The 24,846-nt window shown below is 34.7% G+C and overlaps 1 protein-coding gene across 3 annotated transcripts in view; it reads right to left on the bottom strand.

Moving 5' to 3' along the window:
• The window catches only part of LOC106869408 (VWFA and cache domain-containing protein 1), a 58,677-nt gene that overhangs the window by 29,623 nt on the left and 4,208 nt on the right, over positions 1-24,846 (bottom strand). For all 3 annotated transcript variants that reach the window (XM_014915132.2, XM_014915133.2, XM_014915134.2), the window contains exons 2-10: positions 6,723-6,785; positions 5,750-5,898; positions 4,873-4,979; positions 4,154-4,292; positions 3,737-3,881; positions 3,064-3,199; positions 2,208-2,279; positions 1,129-1,275; positions 329-429 (exon numbers count right to left, since the gene is read on the bottom strand). In XM_014915132.2, the coding sequence (XP_014770618.1) occupies positions 329-429; positions 1,129-1,275; positions 2,208-2,279; positions 3,064-3,199; positions 3,737-3,881; positions 4,154-4,292; positions 4,873-4,979; positions 5,750-5,898; positions 6,723-6,785 (1,059 nt within the window). The remainder of the gene's footprint in view (positions 1-328; positions 430-1,128; positions 1,276-2,207; positions 2,280-3,063; positions 3,200-3,736; positions 3,882-4,153; positions 4,293-4,872; positions 4,980-5,749; positions 5,899-6,722; positions 6,786-24,846) is intronic.

Here is a 24,846-nt window from a genome sequence, read left to right as displayed (position 1 = left end):
AATTTCTCCAGTTACACTTGAAATTTTTTGAGAGAAGAGAAAGTAGAAGAGAGATACACAAACAGTGTTCACAGATGACATAAGGATGAGTGCAGATAATTGGCTTGGTAACAAGCAATGAGTAAAAAATACTATAGACACACATACTGAAAGAGAAAGAATCAGAGAGACAGATGAAAAGGATATTACCCACAGTTGCAGAAGTATGTTTCCAGAGTTACCTATCATATGATGGGTAACACTCTAGTAAAAATAATTTCAAGTGAAAAACAAAAGACACACACAAAAATGAGAAGGAGAGATGTATTGAAATTTCAAAATTCTTTACCAAAATTGCTGTTGTATTCTCATATGGGACATCATATTTGGCATAATTTTGATCAGCAACATCTTGTAAGAAGCTCTTTTCATACATTGTTGGGATGGTATCTGTTTTAATTATAGAAAGGAAATTAGTCAACAACTGGTTTAAAATTTCAACTAAGCAATTTAAGTTTATCCTTTAAAAAAAAAAAAAAAGAATGCTTTCTTTTCAGCTTCAGATTTCAATTTAATCTAGAAGTGATGTTTTTAACAAAAACAAAATCAATATAAGATGAATAATTGAACTACAGAAATCTGAAAATTCTGAACTGAGCTTGAAATAAAGCAAAAAAAAAAAAAAAAAAAGTGGTATTTTAACTTCTCAACTTCAATCTAGCTTGAATTATAATATTAGATTCCACCAAGAACTAAAACACAGCTTCGCCTTAGCATCCCCACTTCTGATTATAGTATCAGGATGAATGGTAAGGTTAATATGGATAATTTAAGTCAGGGAATTACAACTCAGTTTATGAGAAATATTTCCACTTTAATTCATTTGACATTCTTACTTATAAAGTCAGTTTTGTAATGAAAGGAAATATAATTGATTGACTCAATCCACAATGCAATCCATTAATACTTATTTTATCAACCTCCACCGAGATTAGAGAAAAAAACAACTGGATTGTGGCAGGATATAAATAGAGGTGTAAATTAAAGGTGTGACATGAAAATAAGATAGTGCATTACAGTAATAAAGCAGAAGTATGGACTACACATATTACTTAATCTACATGACTTTCAACAAAATTGGACCCTTACCATCAATGACAGCATATGTATTGATAATAACTTTGAAATTCAGTTTGGTGTTATGGTAAGAGATAGTATCAAATACATCTCGGGCTTCAGTCAGAATTGATAACAAGCCACGACTGATGTACATAATCATGACTTTGTCTTCTTTGTCTGAAAACAAAAATGAAAATCAATAAAATGTTATTTTAAATATTGGTTTTATGGATTCATTACATAATCTGTTAACAATGGACAAACTTATACACCCAAAGTAATGCATATATTATAAACACTGTCGCATCATCAAAGACTGGATCTTTGGAATTCCCTGTCCCACATTCCAGACACTGACACCAGATAATCCCACTCTGGGTTTTTCTTGAAATCTGGTTTAGATTAATGATTTTTAATTTTAAAAAGTGAGAATAGAAAGATGACATTGAAAATGAAAGGTTGTCTAAAACAACCAAAAGAATTCATAACTATAGAATATTGTTTTATATGGTTCCACTGACAATTTTGGAAGGAAATATAATTGATTATGTGTATCACTGGTGCTTATTTTATCAGTCTCTTAATGGATAAAACAGCAAACTGCATTTTAGCAATATTTGAATAGAAGTGTTATTAGTTTGACTAGTAAAAATTATTTAAGAAATCTATCTTTTGAATGAATTTGCAACAACTTATTAAAATGTTAATATCACTTTTTGTTAGTTTATAGCTAAAACTGAACTAAGTTTATTGCTAAGGAGATGTGTGGTTGATAGTCTATGCCACTATCATAACATATGACAATGAGGTCACTCGACTTTCTTGATTAGTAGTAACATTTGTTCCACTCATGCTAGCATGGGCTGACCAGGACCACAGATCACTTCTCAATTTTGTGTCATCTTATCTATGGAGTCCAACATCCTGAGATCCAATCTCACTGCTTCTCAGGTTATTCTTGGTCATGCTCTGGTATCATTCACTCCGCTTAAGCACACCCACTTCCCCTACTTACACCAACGAATGTCTTTAAAGTCACTACATAACAATTAACAATCTAAACATACAAGTCGTTCACATGTTAACAGAGATTATTAAATATAACTTACCAATTACCGAGTCACCAGAATTTTCTATCATTTCAAAAGCATACTGAAATCCAAGGGAGTGGTTGGTTGCAGCTGGGGAGAAACATGAAGAGAATATGATTGTTCTTGAAAGAGAGAGAGAGAGAGAGTGTGTGTGTGTGTGTGTGTGTGTGTGTGTGTGTGTGTGTGTGTGTGTGTGTGTGTATTTGTAAGGAATGATGAAAAGAAAATCTATCTTTCAATTACATAAATAACAAAACCTACACTGTGTTAAGAAATAAAATTTCGAACCAATAAACACATCTTCAGAATCAACAAATCCTTTTTACAATATTTACATTTTTAAAAATGTAAATTAATAACTTGAAAAATTATATTCTTATTAACAACAACACGTCTCAGACATTCAGAGAGATTTAAGTTCTTAAATGAGATGATAAAAATTAAACTTTTTTATATGCCTCAATTTTGAACTTGTGAACAGAGCATGCTGTTGTTTTTTGTGGGAATTGGTTGGAATTGATATACTTATTTGAGAAAATTTTTATGGGTGTGAGATAAAGATGGTGGTGGAAGGGTGCTGGAGAGTACTCACAAGGTACCAGAAGGTGAGTACAAGAGAGAAATAAGACTATGGATTGAAGAAAGGAAAGTGTAGGTCAGCCATTTAAAACATACATATATCATTATATCCACTTTTGTTTTATTTCGTAATAGAACATATCATCAAATATCAAAACCTTTCATCACATATCTACAACCTGGTCACTGATACTTTATTCAACACAGCATATCAGTAACTGGACCAACTTCACCAAATTGAAGGAAAAAAAAAGAAGATAAAATAGAATTTAAGGGAAAAATAATCTCTACTAACCATTTTCTTTCTTTAAGCCATCTAAAAATTTGTTGAAATATAATCTAGTCTCATAAGTTGCTTGTACCAGTGTATGTGGAAGACAGGAATCAGCTCGTGGGTATGTTGGTTCAGCAGCTAATCCAATAACTCCAACCTGTTGACATGAAATTATCAAAAAAATTGATTTTTTTATATACACCCGTCGAAATCAAAGATTCCTAACCTTTTCTACAAACACAACCCATTTCAGCAAATCAATCATCCACCACCACCTTTTTAAATATTAAAAATAAAATCAATGGTGTGCACTTAACATTTGACATTGCAGACAAAACAAAGGAAATATTCCTCAGTTCTTGTCTACAGAAAATGATGAGTTGTATCCAACATACTTAAAGCTTATTATATAACATAGTCAGGGACATTTAACATTTTTATCAAATATTTCAAAAATTACAAAAAAAAATTTCTTTTTGCATCCCTTCACAAATTGTATTACAGCCCATAGGTGAGAACTGCATATCTAAGTAGCATGATCAATAAAGAGAGCATTCAATACTTAATACATTTAAGGTAGAAAGCATTGAAAACTTAATTAACTTATTCAATGTAGAAAGCATTCAAAACATAACTGTTACTGCAGTAGACAACTACAACTAGGGCAATGATATAGTGAAAAGAAAAAGCTTACATAGTCATTTTCTGACAGAGATTCCAACAAATGTTTTGCTACAGCTTTAGCAGTGTTGAGTTGAGTCAGACTTAAAGATAATCCATGATCCATTACAATAACTAAATGTTTACGTTGTGGTCGGATCGTAGATACGAATACATCTCTGAAAATAAAGCAAAAAGAAAACACTGGTGAGATGCAGTGGGTGTGAGGTTTATGTACTGGACCACTCTTCAATTAGCCACTTGATTATATCTAACTACAACAGCTCAAGTTAGTGTTAACATATTTAAATCAGTGAACATTAAAAAACTAACTCACTGCTATGCTAATGAATCAAAAAGGGAGTGAGAAAAAAAAAAGAATCACAGGTAATCAGAAACACTATTTTTATTTATTTTATATATTTTTGCTGTTTCAAAAATTGTCACTTACCTGTGTCTGATATCATGGACATTTAAACAATCTTCAGACCATTCAAAAGTGTTAGCTGGATATTCATTATGAATGCCTTGAACTGAGATGAAGTATTGCCATTTGAGGCTTGGGAAGTACTGAACATTGTTGTGCCATACTGAAATGTCAAGAGAAAATTATAAAGTTCCATGATATTCAGAATAGATTTATCTCCAAGCCTAGCTATGACATTTAATCAACCGCACAACATTTATTGATGAAATGAGACAGAGTGGTGAGATGAAGCACAACAGTTGAGAAACACACCATCCATGAGGTGAAACACAATTGTTGTGAGAGACTGCAATAAGTATGAAGTTAGGTACAATGAGGATGGAATGGTGTACAACAGTTGTGAGATGAGGAACAATGGTTGTAAGGTGACAGACAACAGCTGTGGGACATGGTGAAACTTGTAGTGGGGTGCGTCTATACTAGTATATGCATTAAATATCTATTTTATCAGGTATAAAGTGATGAAAGATTTAGATGAGATATCAACTCAGATCATAAACAGATGAAGTAAGATAGTATAATAGTATAAGGCAAATTTAGAGAAGCATTCTACAATTTTGCAACAATACTGAACGCTTGATATTTTTATAAAAATATTAAGCCAATAATAATCATTTTATCTCAGAATAAATTAGAACCAAATAAAAAAACCACATCACAGATGCTTTTCTTTACCAACTTACCATCAGTCAGATTACGACCAGGATTAAAAGCTCCTGGTGGCAGATTAGGTGGTAGCAAGTCACAGCTATTCCGAGTGGAAATTTTACAACGATACTGTGACTGAGATCTACAAAAGAACATCAAAGCAAAGATAATTAAAACAGGTAAAACAATGAGGAATAAGTCAATACCGTGTACTACTGCTATGCTACAAAACCCTTTTTGGGGTCCGAAAAATGGGGTGGGGTGAGGTGGAAGCCTCAGAAATTTTACTCACTCCCAACATTTTCCAGAAATAAATAGTCCAGAGTGTGAATTACATGTTTTGATATTAAATATATATATATATATATATATATATATATATATATATATATATATATATATATATAGTAGAGAATGTGCCATTTATTTTGTGTGTGTGTGTGTGTGTGTGTGTGTGTGTGTGAGGTCGTTGTCAGTGCCGCTGGACTGGCCCTCGTGCCGGTGGCATGTAAAAGCACCCACTACACTCTCGGTGTGGTTGGTGTTAGGAAGGCTCATCCAGCTGTAGAAACTCTGTCAGATCAGATTGGAGCCTGGTGAACCTTTGTGCTTAGTGATGAGCTAGTAAAGGACAGACGTGAACAAATATTTATTGCAATAGTGTAAAGGATAAACAACATAACACGTTTCTAGTATAAACACATATCACTTTAACCGCAAATTACCCTTTATTACAAAGCAGTAGTTAAGGTTTTAATATAAATTTTATAAGAGATTAGCAACATAATTGAGACAGAAGAAAGTGAGCAATAAAAAATCTGCTAGAGGAACTGCTTTTTTTCTGTCCCACATGAGTACTTATATTGTTTTGAAACATTTTAATAAGATATTAATAAAAAAAGAGATACTCACATTAGTTCATTAAATGGCAGGTTGCAACAGTTAAGTTTACGAGTAACAGGTTGCTTCACATGAAATTTGTATAAATGTTCCACCGTAATCTTGTTTGTTCCTAAAACTTTTATGTAATTATCAAAACGTTCTCTCAGCCGATCAGCAATCTGAAATAGAGATCAAACATATAGTGTGTGTGTGTGTGAGATCACCACTTTAATATCATTTTTTCATGCTTGCATAGGTCAGATAAAATTTTTGATAATAATTGCCTTCATCACCTTCCAAATGTTGGAAATGGGTGTGATAGAATTTCAATGGAGAAATTTATCTCTAATTTATCTACTGTACATTAGCAAAGACTCATTCACTAACACAATTCAATCTTTTGTTCGCATATGTGCTGATTCCTCTTCCTGCTTTTTCTACAACATAATCTGATCCTCTCAGTTAGCTGGATATATAATGCTGGGTCACTAAATTCTACAGTGTTTCATTCTGGCAAATTTTGCACTAAATCCTTTACTCAATCATTCCTTCCCACAACATCATTTCTCTGAAATTCATTTCCTGCCCAAATTTTTCATACAAACTCAATCTACAGCTTGTCTTTTCTGTTAGTAAAACTACATTAATTTCACGACTGAGTGAGCTTGCACAGGTTAAGGACACTGTCCAACTTCTTATTAACTAATGAAAATAAATTTAAAAAAAAATTAAGCTAAGCACAACAGTGACCCTTAACAGTTCTTCTACACTGAAAACACAAACTTAAATGAGCCAACAAGAGACTCTATATGGTTGGTGTATCTTTTAAAAATAGAAGCAAAGTCTCCCTTAAATAATAATATATCTTACAAGAAGGAACATATACTGAATAATGTAATCCTAGATGCACTGTGTATGAAAGAAAGACAAGATGATCATGGGTGAAATATATTTAACCATAATTCAGTGGGATTAGAGCCAACAGAAATAAAGTAATATTTACCACATCAAGCCGTTTTTCTTCATCTCTGTAAATAGTCACATAAGGAAGGGAGTCATAAATTGCCTGCAATGAAGTAGAAACTCATCAATAAAAAGTACACATCAGCAACAATTCAAATACGTATAAATCATAAAAAATTGCATAACACACACAATACAGAAATCAACTAATTTTATATTTATACACGCGCCCGCGCGCACACACAATTAGGTATCACTGTAAAAGTTGAAAGAAGGGGAGACAAACACAGTCTGACCACGCAGAAACCCAATTTTTGCACGATCATTTTCATGTGAAAATACATTTTTTCCTCGGGAAATTATATATCATTTGAAAGTTCTGGATGTGAACTTCTTTTCAGGCTATTCTTGAATCAGGCCATGATATGGCGCAAAAGTGCAAAGACAATAAAAAGGGGACTACCATGGGTGCTCATATAGGATTAATGCATAGCGACGCTACTTGTCAATCTGGCATTTGACAAGTAATGTGTGTGTATAAAAAAAAACATTTACTAAAAGAAAAGAATGTTAGATGGAAAGGTGTATGATTTAAAGAGGATTTAGCTGTTGTTTCTAGCATATCCCATGACTACCCACCCCTATATTAAGTGAGTGTGTGTACGTAAGGAAGGACATTACTAACAGAAAAGTATGCTATTATATCAAAAACAAAAATTTTTTGAAAATTTATGATTTTTTTTCACTCTGTTTTTGTCTATAATTTTTAAATATTGGAAAGCCTGAGAAAGTCATTGCTGCGATTTATCTGGTGAATTAAAAAAGTATACAAAAGATAATTTATTTTAATAGCATAATTTTCTGTTAGTAATTGGTTTTTCTTACACACAGAATTGCTTGATTGGGAGTGGGGTTTAAATTACTAAATCTATTTTTGGTTGCTTAAATCCCAGCAAGGGACCTTGGGCTAAACAAAACCTGTGTGTTACTTCCACATCATCAATCCATAAAATATCTTTATAGTGAGAAAAATACTGCAAAACATCAATACAGGTCAGAGTGATGGAGAAATGAGGAAAGTACCTGGTGGTCATTGGATGTGCTAGAAACACCAGCTAAATCTCTTTTTAAATCATACATCTTCTCATCTGAAAATATCTTCATAAGAATTTTTTTTTCCTTACTGAAAAGGCTTCTCCTATCATATTTAAGTGCTTAGTGCAAAAACAAATTGGTCAAAATCAGTCCAGAGAGGTGGGTGGGGGAAATCAAATTTTCCAAAATGTTTTTTGTATATTTGAAAAGCTTCTCTACATCATTTCCAAGGCCACAGTGAAAATTTTAAGAAATGGAAAAGTCTCCACCAAAATGGAGAAAATCCAAGATCAGGATGGCCACATTGTGATTTTTAATAGTCCATTAAAATTTTATTGAAATGGTATCATGTTCCAAAATCTCAGGATCTATGTATTATAGTTCTATACCTACTACAAATGTGCCAAAACTCAAGTCCCTATGGCTTGTAATTTTGGATTTGGTTAGGTCTGGAAACACTGCAAAATCAATTGTTAAAAGCAAAAATATAGGCATCAAACTCACAAGAAAGTCTAGAAATAAAAGCCAAATATCCCTCAAACCATACCCTAACATCTTCAAATTGGCATTATGTAACCATAGATACATTATAACTGAAGATTGGCAGAATAGCTATGACTGAAACAATCCCGATCAAATGTCTGCTTGATCAGGGTTGACTTGGAGTTAAACAACAACAACCAGTAGAACTAAAATAAAAAGATTTGGGCTTAACTATCCAACATAGTCCAAAATATCCTTACTTTAATCAAGAAACATTTTCCTTAAAATAGAAACAATGCTAAAATCAGCTATTTCTACACATAAACTGTAGGATGCACATTACATAAAACCAGTGAAAGCAACTGCACCTCAAGACATACAAGGTTAGACAAATATAGCTAAAACAACATTATTCTACATTCTAAATGGTAAAAATTAATGTCCTTTCAAGAGAGAACATCAAAAACAAATGGAAAAAAAATACATCTCTATTTCTATAAATCTGGAAGAACACCACCAATAAGATAAGCTGATCTAAAATAGAAACTGCTTACTACCTGCCACATTATTATTAAAAGATCTGTTAAATATTTACTGCATATTGCAGACATGTATAATTATACAACTGATATGTAATTATGAAACTTAATATAATTATGTAACTGGCTGACAAAGATAGAGAGCAGACTACTACTACTATTATTATTACTACTGCTGCTGCTGCTGCTACTGAGCAAAGGATTGGCAGAACCATTAATGCAGATTCTGAAATCAACATTGCCTTTCATCCTTTGAAGGTTGATAGAGTATCAGTCAAGTACTGGAGTCAATGTAATCAACTTGCCCCCTACCCTCTATATTGCTGGCCTTCTGCCATTATTATTATTATTATTGTTATTATTATTATTTCGCATTTCACCATCTTTTCCGTTTCTTTCTCCCCATGTAAATCTCCATACAAACTCATCTGTTCTTGTGATGTCACCCTCATCCATGCCCCTGTGACTAATAAAAGAAATTATTGTTATTATTATTATTATTGAGTGAAAAAGCAGCATATGCCATCAAAGTGATGCTGGAGTACAAATATACAAAACCCAATATATCCATCATGGCTATCCATCTGTTATGAGTATACCAGACACATGCATCATTGCCAACTGTGCACAACATGGTAACGTCATATCAAGATAAACAGCACATGACATAGCAGGTGATGCTTGGTTAGAATTTTCTGCAGGTCAAGTTGCCCATCCTGCTCAAAAAGTCCCCATGTTTCTAGAAGTGAATTATTCAAACTCTCAAAGAATTCTCCTCGGTACATGGCTATGATGCTCCTCCATTACTCTGCTTGTGATCAGAGATGCACATATCGTTAGTCACTAAGAGACATGCTCAACTGGTCATGGTTAAGCAACTGACAAGCAAATTTGTGGTATCAAACAGACTATTTGCTGCAGCCCATCTTTTACTCCAAGACAAAACATATAGAATGTAAACATTTCCAATCAGTCAAGATCAAAAGCCATGAGAGCCACTACCTGTTATTGCATCAGGGCAAGTTGGCAGAATCATTAGCATGCAAGGTGAAATGCTTAGTGACATTCCATCCATCTTCACGTTCAAATTCCATACATCTGTCTTTCGTCCTTTTGGGGTCGATGAAATAAGTACCAGTTGAGTACTGGAGTTGATGCCATCAACTTAACCTCTCCTCTGAATTTGCTGGCCTTGTGCCAAAATTTGAAATCATTGTTTGCTAAAAATCATTAGAGCAGCAAAGAAAAAATATTTTGCAGTATTTGTTTTGCTTCTAAGTTGAAATAGCTACTCAGGGCAATTTTGTCTTTCAATCTTCTGGAGTTGATATAACTGGTTAACCTCCTGCACCAAACTTCTGGCCCTGTGCCTATGTTAGAAAGCAATTAAGCAGCAGCACGCTACAATTCAAGCATAGCCAACCAACTTGCCAGCAAACCGATAAAATGACTAACAGAAACTGGTGCCCTGCAGAGCAGTTACAGTATTAAGACTCTCCCTTTCCCACTCATCAATCATATATAGATTGCAAGTGTGAAATAGAGTAGCTTCAGTTAAGCTTCAGCTTCCTCGAAACTAGTGTGAGAGTGTGAGTGTGTGTCTATGTGTGTGTGTGCGTAAATGAAAAAAGATAAAGTTGAAAATATGGTGTGGAGTTTGTTTAAACATTTAAACCAGTGGTTCTCAACCAACTTTTTATTTATGGACCCCTATTTGATTCCTCTTTTACTTGGGTGGACCCGCATAACCATTCAATATTTAAAAAAAAGAATTGTATTAAAAAAAAAAATTGCTGAATATTTTGTGTGTAGTAGAAGTATAATCAATTTATTGCACACAATTTTTAGCAACAAGTCAGATGGACCCCCAAGGGCTATATGGGCCCCGGGTTGAGAAACACTAGTTTAAACTGACACAAATTTCACACACCACATCTAGGTTGAAAGGATCACAGAGTATGAAATTCAACTCAAACAGTGGCCAAATATTTAGTTTAAATAAATGCATGTGTGTATGCATATTCTTTTGCTCTTTTACTTGTTTCAGTTATTTGACTATGGCCATGCTGGAGTACCACCTTTAGTCGAAGAAATCAACCCCAGGAATTATTCTTTGTAAGCCTGGTACTTATTCTATTGGTCTATTTTTATTGAACCACTAAGTTGCAGAGACATAAACACACCAACATTGGTTGTCAAGTGATGGTGGGGGGACAAACACAGACACACAAACATCTACATATATACAACAGGCTTCTTTCAGTTTCTGCCTACCAAATCCACTCACAAGGCTTTGGTCGACCCAAGGCTATAGCAAAAGACACTTACCCAAGGTGCCACACAGTGGGACTGAACCTGGAACCAGGTGGTTGGGAAGTAAACTTCTTACCACACAGCCATGCCTGCACATGTGCATATTAAACAAAGTGAGCCAACTGAAAACACAATCCTGAAAAAAATATACCCAGTACTCTCAAGTACAATGTAAAGGTTAAATGAAACTCATTATGTCTACCTCATTTCAGGGGTTTGTCTGAGAAAATTCATCACAAGGACTGTGATCAAAAGTAACACTACACCTTACAGATTTCTAACTAAAGCTAAATCTACACAAGAGTAGCAAGAACTTAAGAACTGAGAAATATCTTATAAAGCAGAAACTAGGAGGTCCCTAAAGGAACAGCTGAACATAAATGATGCAAGAAATGAAAATATATACCACTAAGGAATTAAATTCCTGTAACTGATAGAGAATCATAGTAGAATATTAAAAAAAAAATTGAAATAGTAGTATATATAATGCTTGCTATTAACCCAAGATCAATGTGTAACCTTCACTGAAAGGTGAATATAAATAACCTAAAAAATGTTCATTATTCAGGTGTCAATATCCATAGTTTCTAATTCATTTAGTTACATTCAGGATTATATGACACTTGGTAATGATTGAAGACCAAACTGATCAAAATAGTATGAAAGCAATCCTTTAAATGCAAGAGATAAAAAAACTTGATTATTTTGAAAATTCATTCAAATATATATGCAGTGTTAGAAAAATTGCCAGAAATCAGTTAAAGATAACAAAAAATATTATTTGAGGTCATTCAGGTAAGTTTCATTGATCATCTGTTGATAAAGGATGAACTAAACAAATACCACAGTACTGTAATAAAAGTTAGGGATTTCATGAGTGGGCAACAGAGAGTAGAGTAGGGAGCTTTGATTTTTTAATTGTATCTAAGAAGGCTGAATGATTTGATTATAGGCTTGCCATGGAGCTATAAGGCTGCAAGGGGCAGCATCAATAGATAGTTGAGAACACATGAAAACCAGCAATAAAACATATACAGATTGGTGGTGAGGGGACTATAAAAGGATGACAAATAGAGAAAGAGTGGGGAAGGAAATTTGAAAGAGGAGGAGAAAGAAACAGGAGAAAGAGAGGGATAGAGAGTGCATATGTGTGTGTGTGATAGTTTCAATTGATGTGTTTTGGTTTTTGTTGTTGTGTTTTTAATTTTAGGATGAGAAAACTACAAAGGTAGGAAAAAGACGAGAGATGAGAGAAGGGATTTGAATAGGGAGAAAAGATCAATTGATCCTTTTAAAGCAGAAATAATAATTTTTATTACTGCTACAAGGACAATGGGTAGGGGGATATTACAGGGTTAGGAAAAGTGGGGGTGGTGTTAAAATGAAATTAAAAACAATCAAAATATATAATATTCCAAGAGGAGGAATGTCACTTGATCTTTATTACCACAAGGAATGTCACTTGATTTTTACTTCTACAAGTATGCTAATATACACATATAAACAGAACCTTGAGGTGAGATGGAATATAAGTAATTCAAAAGATCTCAGTATTTGACTAGTATTGTATAAGTCCCCTAAAAAAATAAATGTGAAGTTGACTCCTGCAGGATTTGAACTCAGAATGTAAAGGGACATAAATACTGCAAGGCATTTCATCTCCTATTCCCAGCAATTCTGCAATTTGCAATAAGGATTTCTAACAAAGGCACAAGGTCACAAATGTTTGAGGAAAGAGGTTACAGTCAAATAAACAGTTAACAGTCTTTGCCAGATATGTAAATCAATCAAAAACTTCAACCCACCTCGAAAGGATGAAAGGCAAAGATGAACTGGCAAAATCTGAAGTCATAATGTAAAGGAAACACTGTAAGTAAATATCACGATATTTCCTCCATCACCTTTAATAATAATTGAAAGTAGAAAAAATGGAAAAAACAAAACAAGAAGTACAGTAGCCACAACAGAAGTTGCTGGAGAACAGGTGTCCCACCTGTTAAAGAAAGGAGCACTTAACAAGGATATTGAGAACACTATTTACAGTGTAAACACAAGCTTTGGCAACAAATTGGAAATGGGCAATTGTCTTCATTGTGCCAAATCCTGTGAGATTTCCCAATTCAAACAGACTGGGAGCTTGAGCACAAGTGGTGGTGGGCAAGGTGAACCACATGTGCTCTACAGTTGGTGCTGCATGCCCCTTTGACCCAAAAATAGTTAAGAAGAAAGGCAAGACAATATATACAATCCTCTTAAATATGAGAGAACCCAATTGTGGAAACTGAAGGAAGTGAAGATAGTGTCAGTTATTGTTGGGGCCTTGAGAACAGTATCAGAAGATATTAAGAAGAATATAAAGGAAATGGGAATAGGGTGCTCAATAGAGCTGTTGAAAAAAAGTTTATCTCCTTAACACATCCAGAATCATCAGGAAAATATTAGATAGTTGAAGAGAACAGAAAGCATGGTACTGTAAGCTGCAGATAGCAAGCCCACTATGCATGCAAGACCCCAGGAGTTACAACAAAACCAGAGTTCAAAGAATGAAAAGAATAATTTCAAATTTTGGCACAAGGCCAGCAATTTTGGAAAATGGGGCAAGTTGATTAAATCAACCCCAGAGCTCAGCTGATATTTATTTTACTGACCCCAAAAGGGTGAAAGGTAAAGTCAACCATGGCAGAATTTGAACAGTTTGAAAGGTGGGATGAAATGTTGCTAAGCATTTTGCCTTGACATGCTAACAGTTCAGCCAGCATGCTGCCTTAATAATAATAATAATAATAATAATAATAATAATAATAACAATAATAATGATTAATAATAATCCTTTCTACTAAAGGTACAAGGCCTGAAATTTGTGGGGAGGGGATAAGTCGATTATATCAACCCGTGTATAACTGTTTATTTAACACTCGTAAATGACAGGTAGTTATTTCTTTTGGCTTTATGTTCTGAGTTCAAATGCTGCCAAGGTCAACTGCCTTTGGGAGTCAATAAAATAATTACCAGTTGAGCACTAATAGACTAGCCTAATCAACTAGCTCCCTGCACAAAAATTTCAAGCCTTATGCCTATAGCAGAAAGAGTTATTAATTATAATTATTATTATTATTACAGCAAGCTGGCAGAATTGTTACAATGGGCAAAATGCTTGGTGGCATTTCATTGGTCTTTACACTTTGAGTCCAAATTCTGCTGAGATTGACTTTTCATCCTTTCAGGGTTGATAAAATAAGAACCAGTTGAGCACAGGGGCTGATGTAACCAACTTACTCACTTCTTCAAAATTACCGGCCTTGCACCAAAATTTGAAATTGTCATCATCGTCATCATCATCAAGGCAGTGAGCTGGCATAATCATTAACATGCTGGATGACATTTCTTCCAGCTTTACATTCTTAGTTCAAATGCCACCAAGGTCAACTTTGCCTTTCATCCTATTGGCATCAATTAAATAAGTACCAGTCAAGTAGTGGAGCCAATGTAATCAACTTAAACCTCCTCCCCGAAAATTTCAAGCTTTGCCTATAGTAGAAAGGATTATTAAGATCATGACGTTAATACATTTTTTTTTACAAAGGCAGCAAATGCCAACAATGAAATGGAATAACAAAATTACATATTTTGGGGATAAATACTCAAATCCAAAAACAAATGGAGCCAATTACAGAACTAAGTAGTCATTGACAGGTTAGAATTAGCAACCAACTCCCCCTCAAAATCACACCTTATTACTTACAAGTTCTTTTTAATTTTTTAAAGTTTTATCCGAAGCTTAATCATAAGCAACTTCTTCAATAAATAATATCTACAAAAGACCCAATTGCAGAGCTTTTAAAATGAAACATTATCAAAAGTTAAAGTACTAAAAAGTAACATGATGATTTGAACTGTATATGTATGTTGTGGTCTTCCAATTAATATAAGAAATATATTATTAGTACAAATACAGGAGTTACAGTCAAAGATTTTGTGAGCTGCCACAACAGCACTGCCTGAGAAGCGGAACAAAGTTTATTCCTGTGAGATTCGAAATCAAATGTAAAAGAAACTAAATACCCAGGCATCTTACTTATTTATTTGTTATATTATTATTATTATTATTATTATGTAATTTACAGTTGTATAACTGCAAGTGGATTTATATGCTCTTTAATCAAGTGTTAATACTATTTTAGTCAATATTAAAAAAAAAAAAAATTGACTGTGTGGATTTGGTAATAGATAGCCTACCCATAGGTTATGATTTCAAATCTGGTGCAGACAATTCACTGCATCTCTGAGTAAGACAGCCCCTAGTAGCAAACACAAGATGTCAGTAAATACAGTAAAATGTTTCGTTCATTGCTTCACCAAAAGCAGATAAAGCCTTAGTACAAAGATGATGTGGTTCACTGCAAGTGCAAAGAACAGAAAGTGGGACACCACAGGGTTTTTCAGTGAGAGAAAGATAATGCTAAGAAAACACACAGGTCTTATTGATGTATTTCATCAAGTTCAGCTGGTAGTTTAGAACTGAGGATTATCAAACATGAAAAGTTGATTGTAACTAACAAATACTGAATAACATAATCCTTCTACTCACAATCTATCTTCTACTCTACACCTCTCTCTCCCTCTCCCTCTCTCTCTCTTTCCCTCTCTCTCTCTCTCTCCCTCTCTCTCTCTCTCATGCACTAATTATGCCTAAGTTGGTAAAATTCCCTTTGGAACTTTGAATTTATTACAAAGAGAACATCTAAGGCTTTGGCATCAAAGATTTGTGGCAATGTGGGAAAACATTTAATGTTTTCCCACATTGCCACAAATCTGCTTAACAGACCATTTCTTCTTTGTCCTGTTTTTTTCTCTGCCACCACCATCACACAGACCCCTCTCACTCTCCTTTTCTCTCTCTCTCATTATTTCTTTCTCCAATGACCACTCTTTTTTTACTACCACAATTCTCTTTTTCTATCTATCTCTTCCTCTTCAAATCTGACTAATTTTCCTTTGGGTTATTTATCTCCTTAAATCTTTCAATATACTAATAATAAGGTTAGTTAAAAATCTTTCATTTGCAATATCTTTTTCAAAGATCAGTGGGGAAAAAATGAATTGATAATTGTGAAGTCCAAGTGAACTTGGATCGTAATAATAAATTTGACTACTCTCAGTATAGTCATCCATCAGTAAATATCCCATTGTTATTCTTAATATTGTTTTAAAATAGCCTCTTTTTAACATAGAGTAATGAAAGGGTTATCATCATCACCGTATCAATTATAATTTATGTGCTTCATTGAGCCACTTGACACTTTTCGCTTTCAATAACTTTTCATATCCCATCAGATAACAAAATCATTTTTCTATCTTTGCACAACTGTTAAAATAACAGCTTAGAATAGAGTTATCAAATGCATATTGTTAGAAATGTACACAAGTAAATCTAAAGATGATATGACAGTTTTAAAAATATTGACTTGTTTTTAAAGGAAAAATGAATACTATGTCAATTAAAATCACCACATTATATTACTAGTATTTATGCAATCAGCCTCTGGAAGATAATAGGCAAAGTTACCTCTGCAGGATGAACTTGGAGTGAAACAAAACTAAACCCTACAAAAATGCTATCAAAATGGGTATGATAACTGGGAGAGATAATTGTGGTTTGCAAAGACAGAAAAATGGGAAGAAGTAGTAAGGTCAGATTTCTGAATATTGGGCCTCACAGATGAGGTAACACTAGATCAATAACAATGGTGAGATGCCACACTAATGCTAGCAAAGGAAAACATGTTTCTACACTGATGATGACAATGGGTCTAGAAAGGGAATAAAAAGCCACACAACAAAGTTTTATTATTGCATTTCCCTTGATTTTTCACTTATACTACAGAATCTATCAATTAAATGTAACTCATCATTCTTGACAAAAAATTCATGCTCCTTCTATTGTCAACACAACAGCTAGAAAGATTGCTTGATAAAAAAACAAAACAAAAAGAAATAATCAACTCCACTACATCCCATTTAACTAGTTACCAGTTGCTGACATACCTATTTCATTTATTAATTAAAAACAAATCTTACCTCAGTTCCAAGAGAGTAACATGGCATTAAGATTTACTCTGAACTGAGGTAATGTAGAATAAAGCATTCTTGAAGTGGATTTAAATTCATGCTCTATTTGAAGGTAAACCACAATCTCACTCACTCATTCTTTCAGCCATCTTGCTTCTAAATATATAGTTGAGCAGTTTATAGTCCAAGTCATTTTGCATGTATGTACAAGAGAGAGAGAAAGAGAGAGAGAGAGAGAGAGAGAGAAAGAGAGAGAGAGAGAGAAAGAGAGAGAGAGAGAGAGAACGAGAGAGGGAAAGAGAGAGAGTATGGTAAAACTATTCCAGTGAAAAAAGTCAGTGAAATGACTGCGTTACTTCAGATGATAGACATCTGCCAACATTAGATTCTAAGAAGTCAAAACAAACAAGAGACATCAAATAATAATCCTGTTTGTTAGCGCTGAAGGGCAAAACAGGAACGGCCAACAGAAGAGCTTGTAGTAAGTGGAAAGGATATACTTAATTTTGTTTACATTTTGTATCCTTTAAAGAAATTTTGGAATATATCCAACTGCCACATTTTAGAAAGTTTAAACTTACAATATACAAGGACGAGATGGAATACTGATTTCTAACAATGACCAATGACCAGATGTTGTGTGGAGATTATGGCCAATTCTATCAAGCACAATATTCAACTGGTACTTATCAATCTCCAGGAATACAAAAACATCATCGTGGCTGAACTCAGTGTCTTGGGATGACAGACTTGATACTTCCAATCAAGTAAAGAAAAAATATCAGGAAATAGTTGATGAGGCTCTTATCAAGGGAGGGCATGTGGCCTCATTACCCATTGAAGTCAGTTGCTGCAGCTTTCCAAGCTGTTCAGCGTGCTATTTCCTACAGAAGATAGGTCTGGAACCCAGACAACTGAAGAAAGTTATCAAGGAGATAGGCACAGCAGCTGAAAGTAGCTCAAGGTGGCTATCTAAGACAGCAAGTAGAATCCTTCTGTAGTTGAAGACTAGTTCAGTCTTCACAGCCTCATTCAGGTGAAACATACAGACTAAGAGGCAAAACGCTTGTGACCTTGAGATACCTACTGATGGTACAGAAGGGTTTCCAGCATAGCAATTCAGATACTTAAGCAAGTGACACTGAATTTTTCAATATACAAGTAACTTATAAGCAAAAACAAGTAAAGTTATTTTTCCAAACTGTGTTTAAAATATAAGCCAGAGGAAACGAAGATACAAATTCCTTGGCAATGTTTTCAAATAAAAAAAAAAACATTCTGAAGCATTTAATTAGAATTATAAATGTTTTAAGATAATGTTTTACAATCTGTTAATGAATTTACAGAACAATCAGACACCATCCCTCCCTTGCCACATAACCCCATAAAATGTTCTTTGAATACTTTTTTCAACTGGGAAAACAGCTAAAATAAGAGAAATTAAAGGTGGGGTTTCCTACATCACTATTCCAGAAACATCTCAGACAATAAACATTAATTAGTTCCATATGTTTGTTTATACATCAAGCTGAGATTTGAATCACAAGAGGTATGCATAAAGTTTTATAGGGAAATTGTGCTTTATATTCACTTATAGTGTGCTTTTGTCTATATCCACATTATAAACTAGAAGAGAGCAACCTCAAAAAACGAGACCCTCTCCATCAAAAGTGGAGAGCCTTTTTAGTACCAGGGGTAAATTCTAAATGAGGCATCTGTACTGAGAGACATAACTGTTTATGTTCACAAGTTATATTAAATTTCTGTTTTGACCTGAAAGCTTAAACTGTTTCCTTTCATGTGGGTTTATTAGAGATATCCTTAATAGACAGTTCCAAATTTTAATGTAGGAAAGGTGTTACCTGCAGGCAAGGAGTTCCCCAGCCTGCTCAACATGGATACTCAACCTGCTAAAAAAATAGCAGCCATAGCTTCTTTGAGCTGTTTTTCTGTTCACTGCTTGTCTCTGCTAGAGCCCCCATTGGTTGAAGACTGGAAGTTGCCCATGCATGCCAGACTCCTTTCTCCACTCCAAGGGAAAGACTAACCTGCTACCAACAACACTGGTGCCAATATAGCTTAGCACCAATATTCTTGCAAATGTTGCTGTCAGAAAACCAAGAGCTAGAACAGATACTGCAAGATACCTCAGGCATTGCTCTGTTAATTGTGCCAATCTAATCTACCTCCCTGGACAGCCTTCTTTCAGTTTCCATCAATCAAATCTATTCATAAAGATTTGGTTGGCCCAGGGCTATAATAAAAAACATTTGCCCAAGGTGCCAAGCAGTAGAACTGTACCCAGAACTATGTGATTGGAAGCAAACTTATCACACAACCACACACATTAGGTTACTTGTTTACAAAATTTCATTTCAGTTTCCAGATTTGAAAGCTAGTCTAAATCTGAGAACTGAAACAAGTAACTTAAAAAATAGAATATGGCACACTACTCACTGAAGTATTGAGTACTTTTATCTGTAAGTCTTGTTCAAATGAAATATGCAAAATCAATAAAGAGGATATATGCTAGTGAAATGCTGCTTGCCTTCAGTCCTTATTTTTATAACTCACCCTTTATCTTGCCATATGCCCAGTAATATCAGATAGCTGTGGCTACAGTGCTATCTGAAAAACAACTTGCACACTATTTCACAAACAGTAAACAGAAAAGTTAGTTTCCTGTTATGATCCGAGATTATATTAACTGTGTGAACTTAATATTTATGATGAATTTACCATCTTTGCTGGGTGTGAGGTGTTCACCTAGCACAGCCTGAATAGTCACCTCCACAATACTGACATTCAAAGATAGCAGAGAAAGCCAACTTTAAGAAACAACTTCTTAACTTAGATTTTGCTTGATTTAACCAATAACTAACTAGCTTATAGGGTAGGATTTAATGAGAATATACATATACACACACACACAAACATACACACATATATAGACACACACAGACACACATACATATACACACACACCATCATTGTTTAACGTCTGCCTTCCATGCCTGTTTTGGCAGGGCTTCTATAGCTGGATACCCTTCCTAACACCAATCACTTTACAGTGTGGACTAGATGCTTTTTAAGTGGCACCAGCACTGGCAGGGTCACCAAGTTCCTTGCAAGACAAAGATCCTTTGAGAAGTGAGGGGGCACTAGGGGACAGGATCTCTTTTAGATGATGAAAGGTTATAGTGAGACAGAAACAGGCGTAAAGGAGATACATGGTTACCCAACCTGAGGAAAGAGTAAGAGGAGAGAGAGTGGGGAAACAGCAGGAGTACAAGAGAGTAGGAGAGAGATGGTGGGGATAGTGATCAGACTATAAATGGGATGGTCAAGTAAGAGAGATAGATGGTGGCAGGTGCTAGGGTATACCCTTGAGGTATGAGGGTCATAATATAAGTGGCAGGGCATTGCCCAAAAAGCGTGAGTGGGGGAAGGGAATATAGTGAGTGGTGAAAAACTGGGTGTATAGAGTGGAGGGGGGGGCACTGGATAGCAATGCATATACATACACATGTATAACATACATACATTACAGTATCAGCAGTGCAACTCAATTACATTTTAAAGTTATCTACAGATTTTCTTTTAACCATCCATTAACCATTCACGAACACATTGCTTAAATATTATATTTAAATGATGATGGTGTTATATTTGCTGTTGATGACTTTTTTTTTTGACCAACAGGATGGAAGCTTCTTCAAGAATGGGATTCAAGCACTGCAACACCGATGTAAGTGTGTGGACCGTAAAGTTGACTGTTGAAAAATAAACTTCATTTGGTCACATTCCATGAGAGTATCTTGGTCACCCTACAAACTTTTCAGCCGATCCTGGGCAGAGTTGAGAAAGGAGTTTCTCCAGCAGTAGTAACATGTACTTTGGCAAATGAATGAACAATGCATCAATCCAGACATGGCTGATAGCTTAAGAAGTACACTTTCTAACTGCATGGATTCCATCCAAATAAATGGTATAGTGGACATATGACTTACACTATAGCCTTGGATTGACCAACATTTTGTGAAGACAAAACTATTCAGAACCCTGCCGTATAGACATGTATTGTGTCTGTGTTCATATTTGTGTTTACGTTTACTGTCTAAAAACCAGTGTATTTTATGTTGTCTATTTATATTCTGTAATTTAATGGTTCAACAAATAGATAGCAATAAAATAATCGTTAAATAAAACTATTGATAAAATACCACACCATAATAAGTACCGAGTTCAGCATGATCATGTAAACCCTTGTAGGCATTGCCTAAGAACAAACGCTGTCCAATTTCATAGAAATCAATAAAAGATAAAAAGTGTATGTGAACACACAAACATACAAATCTTTTATTCTATATTAATATATAAATTGCAGTCTTTCAAATTACAAAGGAAAAATGTATTTGCCAAGTCCAGGCTTGCTCACAGCATCTCAACACCAAAAGTCATTTTTCTCAGATGATGATGATGATGAGAAAGAAAAGGATAAACTACAAGCTCAAACAACAGGATTGTTAGTAAACTGTTATAGACTGATGAATATTTCATACAAGAGCGATAATTTTCAAAGGAAATAACATATAATATGGCTTTCAGAAGATTTCAAAGAAAAGGAAATGAGCGGATAGATCAAAGAGTATTCACCATTTATCCAGTAGTTTCAGAATATGAAAACTGGTCACAGATTGTTAAGAACAAAATTCTTTGATGTGAACAACCTACTTCTCATGCATTTAGCTTTTATATCCAAATAACTAGTTTGCTTGAGGTTTGTTTTACTACTCCTACTCCTACCACCATTACTACTGCTGCTGTTTTATACTGATAGTATTAAAATATAATATACAAATATAAGTAGGATGTTAAGAAATAGAGGAGTTTTTATCAAGGGTTAAAGAGAGATTACAAAGTGAAAGAAATTTTATTCCCAATAAAAATTTGAGAAAAAAAATGCAAATAAGGAGGAAAGAAAGGAAGGTTTCAAAACACCAAAAGATAAAGAAAAAAAAATCTAGTTTTGGATAAATTCTGTTAGTAAGGGATAATAAATGTAATGTAAACACTAGTGACTAATTGTAGATGATGAGAGGTATATGTACTTCTGTCAGTCTCTTTCAAAAAATATTCCCAAACTATCAAGTAAATAGACTGAGGCTGTATAGAATAAAGTGCTCTTACACACATCAAAATATATGCCTGCAGCTGATATGAACTCCTGATCTTAACCACCCCTTTATTTCACATGTTTAATCAAATGAGTTTATATACTCCAATGAAACATATATATAATGCAAATACATATACCCCTCCCACTACTTGTTACATCCTTTCCTCCATTTACCACTCTCCTTTCACAATTTCGTTAGCCACCCCCACCCCACCCGTCACATCTTTACCCTCTTCGAACTCTATTCCCATGTTAGGTAGCCATGTTTCCCCTCTAATGCAGGGCTTTTTTTCTGTCCCTCAATACCATTCACCCCAACAATTGAGGTCATCTCTTGCAAGTTACTTGGTGATCTCACTATTGCTGGTGCTACATAAAAAGCATCCAGTAAGATCTTTAAAGTAATTGGTATTAGGAAGGGCAGCCAGCCATAGGAACCATGCCAAAGTAGACAGCAGGGATTAGAATAGTCTTCTGACTTGCCAGTTCCTGTCAAACCATTCAAACTATGCCAGCATGGAAAACAGATGTTAAATAATGATAATGATGAAATATATATTAAAGACTCCCTATGGTCACAAATGACCATGGGATTGCACCTAGGAAGGTCCCTTCAGAGGCACAAATTTCAGGATACCATTCTCCCTCCCTCCAACCAGTCTCAGAGGCCCTGTAACAAGTCACAGACACTGCTTTTCCTCCTCACTAAAAGTTTAAAATGCACAAAGGACTTTTTCTGATGTTCTAGAGATTTTGACAATCCATTGTTCTTTTAATATGGACTACTTCAAACCCCAAAAAAGAAAACCAAAAGAAAAAGCAACATAAATGACAGAATTAGTGCCTGGTGAGTCAGTGAAAATAAGAAAAAGAAAGGTAAGCAAAGCTTAAGAGAGATACAGCAGCTAAAATATTCCCCCAAAACAAATATCTGCAATGTTTGATACTTGAAAAATGTATTACCTGCAGCATTTGAAGCTTTGAACATATGTTAATAGCAGCATTTTCTGTTCAGAACACATGTTAGTAGCTCTAATCCCTAAGACAACATGCCAAATACAAATAAACCCCATCATAGTTGGAGAGTAAACAATAGTATGGTCCAACTAAATACCCTCTGAGAAGCTAAATTTCAAAGATGGCACATTACTCTTATGAGAAATACAAACAGATTTATGTGAGGTTGTGGCATTCAGCCCTTTTTCTAAGGGATTTAGGAACATAACTGAAGCAAAATAGCTGCAACAAATCAGATTACAGAAATGGCTCCTTAGTCTAGTCAGGGCTCTTGACATTCACATAGTCCACTGAAATAGACAATGCTGTAGAACTGAGCCACTGAGCTGATAGTACTTGCATCTACAGCCAAACTCCACAGGATAATGTGAACCTAGTACTGTGAGCTAATGAAGTACTCATTAATTTTGCAGTGCTGTCCCTGCTTACTGTCATTCCATAATTTAGTGCCCTGTTGCATCTAAGAATTCCAGAAGTGTACTTTGTCAAGTCCAAACTATGGTAACTATGCCAACTACAGTACCATCCTATTGTTAGATGAGTGTCTTCATCAAGAATACAATATAGATGGACTAAAATATATATATATATATATATATGTATATAAAGTAGGCTGCATGGTAAGAAATTTGCTTCAGTCTCATTGCATGGTACTTTAGGCCAGTGTCTTTGACTATAGCTCCAGGCTGATCACAACCTTGAGAATGGATTTGGTGGATAGAAACTGAAGAAAAGACTGTCTACATGTGTACATTGGTGGTGGTGGTGGTGGGGTGTTAGTGTGTCCTTGCCAAATCAACATGTGTTTGTTGTGAGTGTTACCATCATGCAAGTGGTGTCCATTTCCAATGTTCCATGAAAACATATATGGTCATGGAGAAATATTACATTACTTGGAAAAAGGTCAGACTTGGTGACAGTCTGACAGGAGCTGGCCAGCTGAAGAGGTGCCGAAGTTCCATGCTTGCTTTTGACATGGTTTCTAACACAAACCACTACACGGAGTGTATCGGGTGCTTCTACATAGCACCAGCACAAGTGCTTTTACTTGGCACCAGTATGGGTGCTTTTTACATGGCACTCTGAATTCATATTTATTTATAAGCCATGCTGTAGTGATACTGTGGTAACAGAGGTGAAATTGTTCACCACTGTAAAACCCATTAGTGTTTATTTAGTTTACAAGTTAAAACTATGATAGAAGTGTGAACAACACCAGCTTAACTTTCAATTCTCTGATCACCACAACCACCACTTCTCTGACAAATTAAACCATGAAACATCAAGACAAGTTAATTTATCAGTTGAAACTGAAATCTAGCTGGTCATGCTATATTTACAAGTTGGTTTCTTACTAAATACTCTAAGGCAATTTGGTTGACTCTTTGTATATTTGCATATATACATTACAACCCCCACCCACTATATATATATATATATATATATATATATATATATATATATATATA

Source organism: Octopus bimaculoides, chromosome 10 (assembly GCF_001194135.2).
Source record: "Octopus bimaculoides isolate UCB-OBI-ISO-001 chromosome 10, ASM119413v2, whole genome shotgun sequence".
Taxonomy (NCBI): domain Eukaryota; kingdom Metazoa; phylum Mollusca; class Cephalopoda; order Octopoda; family Octopodidae; genus Octopus; species Octopus bimaculoides.
The sequence above is the reverse complement of the archived record's forward strand: the minus strand, read 5'-3'. Positions and strand labels throughout refer to the sequence as shown.